The 16,312-nt window shown below is 45.1% G+C and overlaps 1 protein-coding gene across 1 annotated transcript in view; it reads left to right on the forward strand.

Annotated features, from left to right (window-relative positions):
- The window catches only part of ATG14 (autophagy related 14), a 30,359-nt gene extending 14,067 nt beyond the window's left edge, over positions 1-16,292 (forward strand). Inside the window, exons 3-11 of the mRNA XM_014517427.2 lie at positions 1,951-2,013; positions 2,161-2,203; positions 2,607-2,688; positions 7,684-7,921; positions 9,006-9,235; positions 9,911-10,028; positions 11,017-11,107; positions 11,220-11,305; positions 13,394-16,292. Of these exons, the coding sequence (XP_014372913.1) occupies positions 1,951-2,013; positions 2,161-2,203; positions 2,607-2,688; positions 7,684-7,921; positions 9,006-9,235; positions 9,911-10,028; positions 11,017-11,107; positions 11,220-11,305; positions 13,394-13,700 (1,258 nt within the window). The 3' untranslated portion in view covers positions 13,701-16,292. The remainder of the gene's footprint in view (positions 1-1,950; positions 2,014-2,160; positions 2,204-2,606; positions 2,689-7,683; positions 7,922-9,005; positions 9,236-9,910; positions 10,029-11,016; positions 11,108-11,219; positions 11,306-13,393) is intronic.
- The last annotated feature ends 20 nt before the right edge of the window (positions 16,293-16,312 follow it).

Raw genomic sequence — 16,312 nt, forward strand, 5'->3', positions numbered from 1 at the left:
AGCAGGGCAGGCCCTACGAGGAGAGGCTAAGGGACCTGGACCTGTTCAGCCTCCACAAGAGAAGGCTGAGGGGGGATCTGGTGGCCATCTATAAACTGGCCAAGGGAGACCAGCAGGCAGTGGGAGAGTCCCTGTTCCCCTGAGTACTACTGGGAGTAACAAGGAATAACGGCCATAAGTTTACAGATGGTAGATTCAGGCTAGATATCAGGAGGCGCTACTTCACAGTCAGGGCGGCTAGGATCTGGAACCAACTTCCAAGGGAAGTGGTGCTCGCTCCTACCGTGGGGGTCTTCAAAAGGAGGCTAGATGAACACCTTGCCGGGGTCGTTTGACCCCAGTACTCTTTTCTGCCATGGCAGGGGGTCAGACTTGATGATCTGCTCAGGTTTCAGAGTTGGCAGGGTCGGAAGGGACTATTGTTTGCCTACCTAAGTTTTTCATAGACTACACTCTGTGTGTGTTTTTTCTACACCCGACAGGTGAAGCTGAATGGAGACACAAGCATGTGCTTGAGGGCTGAAATTATATGATGACTGTCTTCCAAGTAATTCTCAGAAGTTCACAAACGTTAAACCTTAGGCTTTGGAGGAGCTTGGGTTGACAGGGGTATGGCGGCTTTGTGATGGGTGCAAATGTCTGCTAGAGCTGAGGAGTGGACAGAAAAACATTGTTCTAAAGTAAGTAAGAGTTGGATCAAGGGCTTCAGAAGTAAAATCTAGTTATGATAAACTCCTTGACATGATGCTGCTGTCCTTGGAGCTACTACTTGGTGGTATGTCAAACAGTGGTATGTCAAACAATGCCCATTAAAATATTAGTATTGTCTGTGAAACATTTTCCCCCTTCTAACTTTTGTAAGGTATAATGTGTGAAAATCTGCATTTAATATATAGCCTTTTTAATATCAGGATGGATTCCTTTAATAAACTGAAGACTTGTGAAAAGGTGCTTTTAAATTCAAAACATTGAAAATCAGTATACTTTTGGGGTTCTCTTTAGATCTTAAATGGCCAATAATTTTGAAATGTATGAGTTTTCCTTTAAATCTGTAATATAATTTTTATTGCTCAGCTGCAAATTTTTTAAGGATAACAGAGATACCTTTTGATGGTAAAACTAGCAGATATTTCTGCAACAAAGGGGTCCTCTTGATATTATGGTGGGAAAGATATCTTTGAATCCTGTAAGGATTTATGTGAATTTAACCATAACTTAACCAAAGGCTAAGAAAAAAGGAAGGGCCTTAGATGGTGCTAAGCTTCAGGATTCTTAATAATATTTCTGATGCTTTGACTTTATATAATGAGGTGATACAAAGGTTTTCTTGAGCCCAGTGGCAACATGTAGGGGGTACACATGCACCCTCTGAGTGTGCTGGTGCACCCCCTCAAAGCCAGCATCCCCCACTTCAGTGGCGGGTATGGGTGGCAGGTCGGTGCGCTGGTGCCCCTTGCCCCCCGAGAGCGGTGGCTGGGGAGTGGGGGTGCCAGGAGAAGTGTCGCTGGCCCTTCCAGGTAGTGTTCCCTCTTAGAGCCAGCTTAGAGGGAACGTTGCTTCTGGGTTGGCATGTGCAACTGGTCCCAGGGGACTGCCCCCTCCTGCCCCCCCAAGCAGTGGTCGATTGGCTGCTGGAGGAACAAGTGCCCTCCCAACTCGGGCGGCATCAGTCACCTATGCTTGAGCCTAGTGGTGGTTTTAGGTAGCATGGTTAAGGCACAGTAGTTTCTGTATCTGACGGCACACGAGACATGATGCTAGCCCTCTCTCCTTTGTTCTCCAGCCTAAATGACCAGGGACCCATCTACAGCAGGTTGATTTGGGGCATCTTTTGGTTCAAGACTAGAACTGGACTTGGGACTCTTGCCTCCAGAGTGATGGCAAGATGTCACTTCACCCCACTGTGTAAAGTGTGGAATATAAATAATCAATTGATCTAATCTCTTCCAGGTTTTCAGACAAGAGAGAGAGGTTAATGCATCTTAAAAACAAACAGAGGGAATTCCAAAAACAGTAAGTTTATCATTTTAATTTTGCTGGTGTTTTCATTCTTTAAGGGGGAAAAAAAGGAGCATTTTTTTTTCTTATACCTTATTTGGTTTGGGGTTGTCCTGATTGTTGGTTAATCTTCTGTTGTGGTTTTTTTTTCCCCCCTTGCAGTGTTTTGAAGGCCATGGCGGGGAAGGAGGTTACTGATCAGCTGGTGAGTTGTTTGAAGTCTTCACTAGTTTTCCAGCTCTTAAGATTCCTTGATCTCTCAGATTAATTTGTAGGGAGGACAGTACTGTGTGGCTGAAAGTATAATCCAAGCAAAACTGAATTGGTTCTGCAAGTGCAGATTGTCCCAAGCCAGCACTATTTGCCACTCTTGGTAATGTTTTTAGTCAGAAGCCCTTTGCATTGTCTGACTTTGCTGCAGGAAGCTCCTGGTTGTTTATAACTTTTTTTTTTTCCTTCTATTTGCACAAGAACCCATTTGAAATTCTTAGGGTGTGACTCAGTTAAAAATACTGCTGGTACTTTTTGCGCTGTAGCTGTAGGCATTGGTGTTAATTGTAAAGTTTGTATTCAAGTCAATTTATGATGCACGGCATGTTCTCTTTCAGAGGTGGAAAATAATGTCTTGCAAGATGAGGATTGAGCAGCTGAAACAAACCATTTGCAAAGAGAATGATGAGATGACAAGAAGTAAGTAATGGCTGTGCATCAATAGCATGTAGTGCCTGCCTTGAAGAGTAAGAATCCAGTCAGTCCATGTAAAATTGAGATTTAGCTTTTAAAATGGTGAATTTCCAAACTCTCCCCTCTGAATCATGGTGTCTGATCTCATTTGAGAGGGTAATGTGGGAGGTTTTGTAGGAAATGGAATTGGTGACTGATCTCTGTTAATTATTTTTGTGTCTGGGTTTTAATTAACAATAGATGCATATTATTCAAGTAGGTGGGTGTTAAAACCATTCTGGGATTTTTTTAAACAGTAAATGTTTAGCAATTTATTCTGGCTTTTGGCTATATCTTCAAGGACAGCTGCCTTCAGTATGGTGCGTTTTGTCAGTTCCAGTGTGGTAAGGAGCATAAAACAGCACGTTAGCTACTGTAAATTCAGTGTGGTTATTGGTGAGTGCTGCCTTGTTCCTGTTGCCTGGTTTGGAGCCACATCTCAAAATCCTTCTTTGGGTAGCAACACTCATGGGAATTTTGCCTGAGGGGTGCACTGTACTTCAGCTGTCAGTATTTATGAATCTGATGAGTCAGTGATGACTTCACAAATATGAGATTTGACATGTCACGTTTCAGAATACAAAATGCAGTATGTTTAAATTCCCGATGCTAAAGAAAAGTAGCAAGATAAGGTAGTAAGATAGTGATATGGTTGCACTGAATAACTTGAAAATCAGGAAGAAGTCGCGCAGCCAGTGGAAACAGACATGATTAAGTCTGAGTAAAGAAATAGAGGTGCAAGCATGGCTCTACAAATGCAGTAGGCATCAAGGCAAAGGCTTTGTAAACAGAAAAGGAGACCAAATAATAGATGCTGCAGAAAAGACTAAAGATTTACCTAAAGAAGAAGAACCTTTGATGCTACCATTGGTTCAGTCTTCACACACACCAAAAAAAAAAAGAATTGTGACCAGTTAGTCAGTGCGCACAATCATGAGCAAAGAGAGAGGACTGCACACCAGAGAGAGAGACCAGGTGAAATTAGGGTCTGTCCAACTTCTAGGTGGGGGTGGGGCTTTGCCAGCAGGGGTCACACACTACAGGCCATAATAGCGTGAGCCATGGGCAGCCAAACCCCCTGCTATAACGTGTGTGGGCAGCCCCCCCCTACTGCTGTGTTGTTGTCTGCCATGTCGCACCACCCTCTGGTGCAGGCACAGGAAGTGGCAGATGGAGAAGCCCAGGGGATCCACATATGGCAGCTGGAGTCATAGGAGGAGCAGTGGCTGGGTGGGAGCCTGGGAGTTTCAGATTAACCCTTGTGGGCCATGTTTGGCTCATAGGTTCCCATTTGGGCAACCGTGGTTTAAAGAATGTTTGAATAGGATAAATGGTTTGAGGTTGACTGAACCTGCTGAAATTCATTCTTGACAGGTTCTTGAATATAGTCATTATCTTGAAGAATTCATGGAAGACTGAGGACCAGAGAAGGCCAACCTTTGTGCCTATCTTTTTAAAGGGAGAAAAGATAGACTCAGAATTTAAGGCTATTTGGTCCTTGATTTCTGGAAAGATTCTGGGAAAAAATATTCAGCTGGTCAGTACCCACAGGCTAATTAGATGATAGAAAAGTAGCCAACATGGGTTTGTTAAGGCTAGTTGTCCACCCCCATCTCACGTCCTCTTTAACAAAGTCATTAGTTTAGTGGAAGAGGGGAAGGAGTGCATATGATGTACCTAGCAAGGATCTTGACACCCCTACATAATGTTCTCAAGCAAGCGAAGGAAGTCTAGACACACAAACTGGATGCATAGCTGGTTGAAAAAACACACTCAAAAAACCCCAAACGGTCTTTGGCCTGGGTGGGCATCTCAAAAAAAGGTCCTGTAAGAGTCTGCCCATCAGTTCAGTTCTTTTCAACCCTTTCCCTAAAAATATACAGATTGAGTATAGTTATACCATGTGCAGATGCCTCCAAGCAATGGGGGTCATTGGCAAACACACTGGAGGACAAGATCAGAATTTGAAATGATCTGGATAAATTGGAAAGAAGGTCTGAAATTAACAGAACAAAAGTCAGTAAAATTGAGTGGGAAGTTTTAGATTTAGGAAGGAGAAATCAAATGCATAAATGCGGCATGAGAGAAACAGACTCTGGAGCCATAGGCCATAAAGGACCTGGGATAGTGGTCCTTGGGTTTTTCTCATGCGTGGGCAAGAGTACTGAGCACACAGTGCACTGTGGGTAATATTATGTGTTTCCCCTGCCCCACTTCCACCTCCCTTTCAACCTCTGTTTTTAATTCCCTGCAGCCACTAGCTTTATGGTAGGGTTTTTTGCAGACAGTTTGTTGGGTGTTGCTGATCAGAAGGAAATGTTTGGGTGAAGAAACATTGGAACAGATGTCCAGGGATGTTAGTGGCAGCCTCTTCCTTGTGGTTTTTTAAATAAATAAGGTTAGATAAATGTATTTTGGGAACAGTCACGTATACTTGATCCTGCCTGGAGGTGAAATAGATAATGTCTTGAGATTCCTTCCCACCCTGCGTTCCTAGGAAATTCACAAACACTCTAGGTTGTTTCAGTCTGCTCTGCATGAGCGTCCATATGTACGTACTGGGAGTAGGGCTGTGCCTGTTCTGGCAAAGGCTCCATTCTGCCTACCCCTCTCACTCTTGCCCCATACACACTGCTTGGTATGGTGCTGTGCTACCCAGCTCCTGTGGCTGGGCAGTACAGGGCTTCCAGTACTGCAGCAAAGACTCCTGGCAGGGGGGATCCTGGTGCCCCCTTACAGCCAGCACCCATGCCTGGCTCCCCCTTCCCTAGTTGTGCTACTACTTCTTGAGACCGTTTTTAATGTTTTTGTAAGCGTGGCTCTGGAAGGGGTAAGATTTCCCACCTGGACTCATGTCAGGGGGTTTTGTTACAAGCAGATTGAATTGCTAGAGAAAAACTATATTTGGAACATCTCCTCCTGTGTTGCTGTTGGTTTCAAAGTGATGAAAGATAGCTTGGAACCATTGGAAGAAAGTTGCGTTCAAAATGCAGCGTGTGTGTAAACTTGGAAACCAGTTTTTACCCGTTTATTATTACTATAATTTATTTATTTAAAAGGGGACTTGGGGGAGCTCGTCCAAATTATTAAATTGTGCTGCTGACATGACAATGTCTAGAAGAAATCAGCAATATTTAAATATTGTCAGTTTTTTCAACTTCTAGCTTCTACATCAGTTATTTTCTAAAGCTGAAGAAAATGCATTATTTTTTCACCTGGACTTGTTGGGACTCTAAAGTAACCTGGGAAAAATGTTGCATCATTTTCACTTGTCAGAGCTCAGGCAGCCAACTCTTCATTTTTCCTGCATTATAGGCCCAATAAATTGGATATGCAAGTAAGGATTAATTCCATTATTCCAGCAAGTTATACGCTGTGCATGTTTATGATCTCATTTCCCTTAGCTTGACCATTTTAATAAGCTGTTTAGCTATTTTGTTGGTACGTTTAACACACAGATGTAGAGTTTATTTTAAATAATGAAGCAACTCCTTACCGTAATAAACACCATATGACATCTGTCACTCTAGAGTCATCTAACAGATTAATAACGATGTTAGGACTTGGCCCTGAATTGCTGCCCTGCACTGAGACAGCATTCCCCAGGAGACTAGGGAATGTCTCTGTACTTGTTTAAATTGCTGGAAAGTGAATAATCTGATCGATATTAGAAACCTGATCAATATTATTTCTGATAAAGACTGTAAGAAGTGTGACTGAGTGCCTGGCAACTGGACGTTCTTGTTCAAACTAAGTTAGGAAAAGGAATTTTTGAGACATTTAACTGAGTACAGCATCTTCTTGCACTTTTCAAAGAGAGAGAATCTTCAGAAGTCTCCACTGACGTGCTTGTGACGGCTCTTTTCTTCAGTGGATGATTTTGCACAACAGATTAGAAGATGCTTGTAAGGAGAGATTTGGGGATGCAAATGTATCTGGTACCCAAGCTTAACACAGGCAGCTGCAGCAGTTCAGTACAGCTGCATGTTACAGTTTGTGCAGTTGCATATGGTGGTGGTGGTTGATGCTGCCGTAGGGAATGGCCTGCTTTGCTGGGGTCCCCGTGCTCCACATGCGCAGACAATCTACGGCAAGCCAAGCAGGTGGGCACCAAGTGGTTGGCACATTGTAAACAACGATGTGCTCCGGACTAGTTCTGCGTACAGCAATGGGAGCCCTCTTAGCCAACACCGCGGTAACGTGCATTTCTTGTTGTGATGTTTATACCGGCTACTTTAATTAAACTAGGGAATCTTGACATTCCCGCTTGGTGTCCAGGTGGGCAGAAGACAAGATCAATGCCAACTTCTAGGAGCGTAACACAGTGTGGGTGAGCAGGTGTGCCTCCAGTGTCGCCCAAGGGGATGGGTGTGGGAAGGAAGGGGAGCAGGGAGAGGAGAAGGAATGCCTCACCCCTGGGTTAGTCTGGAGCCTACCTTGCTGCTGCCTTGCCTCACTCTGCTGGCACGTCCTAGCTCCAGGAAGCAGCAATCCAGGTGCAATCCAGGGCTGGGATTCCCAGAGTGCAAGGCATTCTGGGAATTGTAGTTTTGTAGACCAGCAGCAGTCCTTGGATTCAGCATTGTCATTGGATTCAGCATTTTTTTACCCTCTGGACTTGGCTTCAGTGGCAAAAAAAATGGGGTGAAAGTTCCCCCCCCCTCAGCAGCAAACTCCATTGCTAGTCCAGAGGACTTCTGTTCCCAGAATGCTTTGCACTCCATGACATTGCCTGAGAACATAGGGAAGGTGGGGATGGGGGGAAGAGTGAGAGATGGTTGCCCGGGGTACAATTCAAAAGAGACTGAAGTGTTGTACCCTAGTATAGTGAGTGGTGAATGGCAATGAAACATTTTTTTCTTAGGCTGCTATATGCCTTGTTTGCCCTGAACAGTAATAATTCCATGACCTATCCGTAGATCACAGCTTGTTTCCTACAGCTAATGTCACTTGCTCTCACAGACACAGAGGGGCTTCTCAGAGTTAAAGATGAAAACCAGAAGCTTAATCGCAGGGCTCAGAGGCACCAGGAGAAGAAAGAGAAGATTCAGAGGCATAACCGCAGGCTGGGAGACTTGGTGGAAAAAAAGAATTGTGATCTGAAAACCCAGCATGAGCACTTGGCAGATCTTCGACGGTCTCACATACTGGAGCTGACCTCCGTCATTTTTCCCATTGAAGAAGTGAAGACGGGTATGAGGTATGGAAGGCAGATCTTCTAGAACAGCACAGTTAATGCAAGTTGATATCCATTGCCTGGTCTCTAGATTTGTACCTGGACTTTAGGTCTGTGTTCTTTGGTCCTAATCAAATGTGATTGGCAAGTTGGGAGTATAAAGAGTAAGTGGGTTCTACTCTTAATTAAAACACAATTTTATATTGGCTGGTTAATTTCTTTCTTTTTCAGAAAAGCTTATGGTTCACTTCAGTGCACATCCATCTAGGCCCCACCTTTGTTTTCAGTGTCTGACAGCCTACATCTCCTCATATAACTCCCAGCTCAGGGGGATACTTAAGCATATGCCCATCTTTAAGCCTAAGAATAGTCTCATTGAAGTTGGTGGGTATGCTGAAATAAATGGGAATATAGTAGCACAATGGTTAAGACATCTTGCTACAAACCTAGAAGTCTGATTTCAAACCTCATTCAGCCTTCCTCTGATGGCTGTCCTGGTTGACCTAGCTGTAAATGGTCACTTGGTCATTTGGATTGGGCAGTCACAGGTGGCTGGACATGATACTAGGCAGTTGCTCCTTTGTGTGCTGTGGGCTACAGAAACTGGCCCATTTTAACTGTACTAGTCTGGTGGGCCATTGACTCAGGCAGGCTTGGATTTTTCTTGACCTTCCTGACTTTTGTAATTGGGCCAGCAGGTGCTGAAGTAACCTACTGGATTGGAAATTGTATCCACTGGGGGGACCCCCCCTTCCCAGCACAGACTTTGCAGAATTGGCCAGGTAGTTACCCTCCTCATCTTAGGAGGGTTTTGATATATGTACTGTGTTGGCAAATATACATTCCTTTATTACCTTAAACCCAGGCTGGAAATATCCAAAAGCATCTAAATTTTGTAAGTATGAGGTAAAGCATCTTGGAAATAAAAAACAAAAACAATACAACCTCTGAGATTTTTGACCAAAAGATGTAAAGAAACTCTGACCCTGGTAGCAGAGACTCTTGTAGTTTACCATTTCAGGTATTTTGCCTGCCATGCACATTGCCTGTATTTTTTAAGACCTCTAAAGCCTTTTGTTACAGCGTGGTGTCTTTCTGGGTGCTACAGAGATCCTGCAGATGTTTCTTCTGAGAGTGATAATGCAATGACCTCTAGCACTGTGAGCAAGCTTGCAGAAGCCAGAAGAACAACTTATCTGTCTGGAAGGTGGGTGTGTGACGATCAAAACGGAGACACCAGCATCAGCATCACTGGTCCTTGGATAACCCTTCCCAATAATGGAGACTATTCAGCATATTACAATTGGGTGGAAGAGAAGAAAACCACGCCAGGACCAGGTAAGAAGCATAGTATTGGCTTCCTGAGTGATCCAGCTTCTGTAGATCTTTTTAGTGCTGCGTAGCCAGCAGAAGGCACTTTGAGCCTGTGGCCTGCCCATCTGCTTTGCTCGCAAAAAATAGCCTAGCTGCAAGTGAGCCTTTTTACAACACAATCATAAATCAGTCATAAAGAGGTCAAGCTTCTGGCACACTCTCTTGGTGGGGAGACACTAATCAGATTTATAGTGCAAAACTCTAGCAAAGAAACAGTGCGAATTATTCGTAGCCCTGACACAATTAACGCGCTGCAGAGTAAATGTAATAGTTACTCCCAGTATTACTGTTTCCTTCTAACTTGTGCCAGATATATGGAGCCATATAGGGCTGGAAGGGACCTCAAGAATCAGTTAGTCCACCCTGCTGCTTCGATGCAGCATTTACTATTCCTAAACCATTCCAGGTGGATGCTTATCCAGCCTTTTCTTGAAAACCTCCTGTGAAGGAGATTCCACAACTTCCATTGTCCTGCTCTTCTTACAGCAAGGAAGTTTTTCCTGAGATTTGATCTAAATCTGAGACTGCTTACTGGTTTCAGCAGTTCTGGATACTGGCACATGACACTGTTTAGAGATTTCAATACTGGGCCTACTTGCATACAATTAAAACCAGATTTTGGTGCTATCTTTCTTTTAGATATGGAGCATAATAACCCTGCCTACACCATCAGTGCTGCATTGTGCTATGCAACTCAGCTGGTTAACACCTTGTCTCTTATACTTGATGTAAACCTTCCTAAGAAATTGTGTAACAGGCAAGTCATTTTGAATCTTTAAGAAGCTGAACCATGGGCTGATTTAGAGCTGACTTGAATTCAGTTTTGTCCTTTAAGCAATTCATTCAGCTGCTGTCTCGCTCTGGATTTTGTAATGGTTTGAGGCATTTTTGTGCCATTTGATTTTCTCTGCCAGAGCTGTAAGGATCATGGGTGGGAGTCATTGGCATAACTCAGAATTGCAGCTCTTCTGTAGCAGAGATATTCAGTGATTGTGAATTAGGAATGAAAAAGGGCATTTGCTTTGAATCCTAAAGGACCTCTCAGTTTCACAAAATTGAGGCCTAATTCAGCAGTTCTTAGACATATTGAATAGTACTGTTAAGGCTACTCTTGTGCCTAAATAGTAGTCATTGTGAGAGAGCTGCAGGTCTGGGCTGTATTGTATGCCCACCACTTTCTCTGGGGCAGAGTGCAGGTCCAGTGGCAAATACAGCTTGCTGCCCTGTAGTTGGGAGGGGGATACCAATGTAAACCCCATTAGACATTCAGTGCATATGCAGAGCAGATAGGGTCTGTATACAGCAAACTGCACAAAACTCAGTTTATCTGTCCAAGGAGGTGAGGGCTCAGTCAACCCTCAGAGTCCGATCGGTGGCTACAGTGGCTTCTGCGTATGGAGAACAAGAGGTTTAGGCTGCTAAGATACCTTTCTGGCCATAATGGAGCTTTATGGGACCAAATTCTGTTCACTTTACTCATCCCTGTGGAAAACAAAGACTGCTCACAAACTAAGTAAGCAGAGTTGGCCAGAAAAACTATTGTGCACTGAAATGCCATGCTCTTAGAAGGTGAGGCTGTGCGGTATCCCAAATGCTCCGAGTCATGGTTGTATGGTTTATATAGGTCTGTTTGCTCCCAGTGTAGTTTGATAAGCCAGCACAGAGTGTTGTGGAACAGATGCAGATGTCTTGAGTCAGTAATTTTAATAGCTGTTTAATTTGAACATGTGGCTCTTTTTAAACAGTGAATTCTGTGGAGAGAACCTGAGCAGGCGGAAGTTTACCGGGGCAGTGAAGAAGCTGAATGCTAATATCCTTTACCTTTGTTTTTCTCAGGTATGGCAAATATCTCTCTCGATTCTTTAAACACATTTTAAAATCACTGTGCTTACAAGTCTCCTCTTAGACCTAGCTGATTATTATTTTTCTTTTCTCCCTCCCTTTCTAGCATGTAAATTTAGATCTGTTGCATCCATTACACACACTCAGGAACCTCATGTACTTGGTCAGTCCAGACACTGAAAACCTGGGCAGGTAAGAGAAGGAAGTGTCTTGCCTCGCGATGGAATGTTTCTTTTAGATTTTAGAAAATCTGGTTTATTGTTGCTATAGTAATAGTAAAGGGCAAATCCTCCCTGTCCTTTCCCTGCACCTGTTGGGTCAGGTCCTGATGCAACAAACTGGAGTGGTTATAAGGGGTCCACTGGAAGAAGGTGAAGGGTATTGCCTTTAGGACCTCTCTTACAGCGTGGAGCTCTGTTCTCACTGCGGGCTGAAGTAGAGAGGTTGTCTGGTCCACCCTCCCCATTCATAGATTTCATAGACATCAGGGCTGGAAGGGACCTCGGAAGATCATCGAGTCCAGCCCCCCGCCCAAAGGGCAGGAAGTCAGCTGGGGTCATAGGATCCCAGCAAGATAAGCATCCAGTTTCATCTTGAAGGTGTTCAACGAAGGCACTTGAACCACCTCCGATGGCAGGCTGTTCCAGACCTTGGGGGCTCGGACAGTAAAGAAATTCTTCCTTATGTCCGGCCTGAAACGATCTTGAAGTAGTTTGTGACCATTGGCTCTGCTGTTTATGCCACATGATGGAGGGAGGATTTTTCCCTCTGTGAAGGCTCTGGTGTACATCCTGGGTGCCCCAGCTGTGTTCAGGTTTTGGATCTTAGCTTGGAAAGGCATAAGAAGGACCAGTGACTGCAAAGTGGTGTCAGACCAACCAAAATGGCAGCAGTTCAGTAGACTTGTCTGAATGCAGCCACGAAAGCCAGAGTCTCCGAGTCCTTTGGTCCAGCACAGACCCATAGGGACTGAGCTGGATGTTGCCTGAAACTGCTCTTTCCAGGGGTCGGGGCAGGGTGGCTGTGACAATGGGCCAGAACCTGGGAGCAGGGAACCCTGTGCTTCTTGGTGCTACTCTTGTAGGTTGGAATATAGGATAATGAGGACTGAGGCTAGGGGTGCTGGTGAAGTGGCATGTGGGAGTGCAGTAGTAGATGCAAGGGAAAGAAATGGAGAGTAGACTGGAGCCAAGGGGGTAGGGAGTGGGATGCCCTAGGATGGGAGGAAGAGACGAGGAGGCCTGGAGCCTCAGAGTGGGATAGTGAAAGGCTAAAAGGGCCAGGAGCAGAAGGGGCCTGGCTTAGTGGAGTCAGGGTCAGAAGCATCTAACAACCAGAGAGGCTTCCTTCACAATCTGGAATAGAGCTTGGCTCATCCTACCTGCCACAAAGGGGAGCCTACCACTGCTCTCAGTTGCCCCGTGCTCAAGGGGCAGAGGTCAGTATAACACATCTAAAGGTTTAATTCTGCTGATGAACTGTGTAGTAGGCAGCATGGTTTCACATAACGGAACTTGTTTATCTTTTCAGTTGGCTCCCAGAAATCTCTCCAGGAAACTGCATTTACAAGCTACGTTAACAAAACGTGCAGGTTGCCATGATTCAAAAATTAAGAACCACCAGCTCAGGTTTCCAATACTGCTGGATGTTCTGTGGGGACTGAGTTTTTGTAGTGTGAGAGGGGGGTGAATTTCAGGGGCAGAAGAGGAGAACAGTACAGTTGTGACAAACTTTCTAAGCAAATGCAGTTTGCTTAACAAGCATGGGCTCACGAGGTCCACCTGGGATTGTGATAGGGATTCATACCCTTTCCATAACCCCCTGTCGCTACTAGGGGCTTCTGCCAGCACTGCTGTGCCTGGAAATCTGGAGTGTAGACCTGGCTTAAGCCAGCTTTAAACATAAAACCAGCTGCTCTCGCAGCAGATTGTGAGCCGTCAGCGAGTGATTGTTCAGACAGCTTGTTTTTAACACTTCAACATCTACTGCCAAAAGCAGAGCATTGTTAGAAATTCCTCCTGCTATGCAGATCAAAACTGAAATAGTCCATTCCAGTCCGACCGCCCTGACTTAGTTTCCAGAGTGGATTTTTTTTGTAGCCACTGACCATTGTTCTCAGCCGGCTGGTAATCAAAGGGGCGTATTGCACGTACAGCTAATGTATCCTTTTACCAGGCTCGGCTGGACCTGGCTGTGACTTGGTTCCCAGTCTGACCAAACAACGCTTCCTCTGTCGTTCCACACCAAGAGGGGCTAACAGGACTGTATCTGTGTTTGCAGATCTGGGCCTTTCGAGGTCAGTGCTGATCTTGAAGACTCCATGGAGTTTGTGGACCCCAGTGCTGCTGGTGAGACGGACGAGAGTGGAGATGAGCATGTCAGCGACGAAGAGACAGATCTTGGGACCGACTGGGAAAATCTGCCAAGCCCACGGTTCTGTGATATCCCCTCACAGCCGGTTGAGATGTTTCAGAGTCAGAGCACGCAGGTGTCCCAGCCCATCGCCAGCAGCAGTGCTGGTGGCATGATCTCTTCTGCTGCGGCCTCTGTGACCTCGTGGTTTAAGGCGTACACTGGGCACCGTTAATGAGCACGCAGGACGAGTTCGCCAGACTAGTGGAAGGAATCCCTCCCCCAGCCGACGCTGTAGGAAACCTTTACCTATTCAGTTAAGTAGTGCCTGGAACAAACAAAAGGTCAAACTTTAATTTTGTAAACCAGAAGAACCTTTTTATTTACCCAAGATGACTGTGACGGTAACATTTTGTAAATTTACCGCATACGCCCTTCTGACTTGTTCTCCAAAGGCACTTGGTGCCTTGGGCCTGTCTGCATTGCGGAGTCATGGAGAAGAGCCCTGCAGCAGATTCTGGTTTTTTACTTCCTAAAGAAGTGGATTTGCAATCCTTGGAGCAGGGCCAAGCATGGGGGGGAAGAGAGAGCTGCTAAATATTCCGGTTGTGCAAATACGCCCACACATGATGAACGTCTGATTAACTGGCTACCGGGTTGTGTTTGTGCGTGCGAAACCTGGGTCGTTAACACAATGCTGACAACAAAAATGCAGGCTCCCAGAATAGGTTGGGGGGGTGTTTTGTTTTAGGGGGTTTTTTTGCTAATTCAGGACACGAAAATTATGCATTTCAATGTGGTTTCTAATCTTTGTTGCCATATTTTTAATACGGAGAACCAGCATGGATGGTAATTTACAAAACCGCTTGCTTTTTATTTTAACTTTTGGTTGCAGATTTACCCAGTTCTCCTGTAGGAAACAGATACATTTCATACTTTTTTTCCCACTAGTAGGTTGTCCAAAAGTTTCACGCTATGCTGTCCAAAGCACCCAGTCTCTTTTCTATTAATATATTCATATCATACACCAAAGAAATACCGGATATCCATTTGCCTAGAGCCACTTTCAGCCATACAGAAGGGTCACATTGTTGCAATAACCTTCATCACTTACAAAGGCACCATATTTTTAAGGTCAGTGAGTTTCACTTCGAGCTAGTTTAATGAAGTTGTGTGTTCTTCACACTATGTGAGTTTAAACTTTTTATTTTGTGTTTATGGTGGGCTTTTTTTCTGTTCCTTTTTTTTTTTTTAAGGTAGAAAAGTTGATTAAATTTCCCTGCAGAAATGTTATTAACACGGTCAGGCCGTGTTGTAAAACTACAGGAGGTGTGATACAGACAGATGCTTTCACTAACAAGTGCCCTCCCATTTCCTTCTGTTTCCCAGATCTGGATTACTTTACTTAAGGATGTTTTGCCCAGCCAGGCTTCAGAAATGGGTGGTTTACATTTTATACAGTTGACACTTTAATTATTGGGGAAATATATAAGAACATCCCCTCCCCTGCCAGCAGATGCTCCCTGCCACTCTTCCCTACAATCTCTTACGGCAGCACTTCTGTTCCGGAGACTCCTCACGAGAGAGGTCCTGTACAGATGGGTAGTGGCAGGCTGTGGTGAGCGAATGGATGTGTGGCATTACTTGGAGCTTTTGTGTGTTCTGTCGATGCCAAGCCTAGGCTTTGCTCTTTCTGTCTTGGTGGAATCGGTTAAGGGAGCATTTTTCCTCTAGCCATAGAAATGAGATATGTGGCATCCTTGGATGCCAGTATGGGTACTACTTCACTGCTTCGTTTTGAGAATTGCTGGAAAAGGGCATCCTGCACTGCTGGTCTGCCCCAGAGATGAGATGGCTTTGTGTAGGTAAGATGCTCTTCAACCGGGGGCACCATTCGTAAGGCCTGCTTACCCTTCCTCTCCCGTAGACGGCCATTCTTTCCACTTGACCTCGGACGTGAGGGTGTGGTAAGAAAACTTAGTTAGAAGTCTCCTCTACCCCATCTCTGACTAGGGGCTTGCTTTCTTTATAAAACCAAAGACCCTTACATTTACACTATTGGAACATAAACTGTTAGATCAGGCATTTTATCCTCAGCCATGTCTGCTTTGTTCAGCCCAAGACTTCATTTGGGGAAATGGAACAATGAAGAGAATGGCCAAGATTCCTGGTCTGATGCGGTCTGTATCAAGGCTGCGCAGTGTCCCTAGACCCTCTGACAGGGCCAGACTCGAACCCTTCCCAAGGGTGGGGGAAGTCAGGATGTGGCTGCTATTCAAATTGAGGCACTTTACTAGTTGCAGCTGATCAGATCCCTGGTGTTTATGAGCAATCGGCCGATGCTCCTGAGTACTGTATACTGGGCCACTAGTTTCTCACCTCAGATTCATTCTGGTCTCCATTGAATTTTTTTTCTTTTTTGCATTGGACTCTTACTGTGTAGATGTTTCTATCACGGTTTCATTTCAGCCTTTGCGCTTGCATGAAAACAATTCTAATCAAGTAGCAGAAGTCCCAGAATCCTAGGGCCAGGCCAGGCCAGACTGAATGCATCTGATCCTGGATGCAAAGAAGGGCCTGGTCTGGAATGGGGGAGGCCTTTGGGCACTCTCACATGCTGTAGGGGTAGCCCTTCCTCGTCTGGGATCCCCTTCGCTGGAGGTTTTCAGGAAGAGGCTGGACAGGCATCTGCCTGGAATAGCAAATCCTGCATGTGCAGGGGGCTGGACTAGATCAGGCTTGTCCAACATACGGCCCGCGGGCCGCCATGCAGCCCTCCAAGCTGTTTTCTGAGGCCCGAGGTGCTGTGACGGGAAACGAAAGTAAACCCTGTACTTTCGTTCGGGG

Source organism: Alligator sinensis, unplaced genomic scaffold (assembly GCF_000455745.1).
Source record: "Alligator sinensis unplaced genomic scaffold, ASM45574v1 scaffold13_1, whole genome shotgun sequence".
In the NCBI taxonomy this organism is placed as follows: domain Eukaryota; kingdom Metazoa; phylum Chordata; order Crocodylia; family Alligatoridae; genus Alligator; species Alligator sinensis.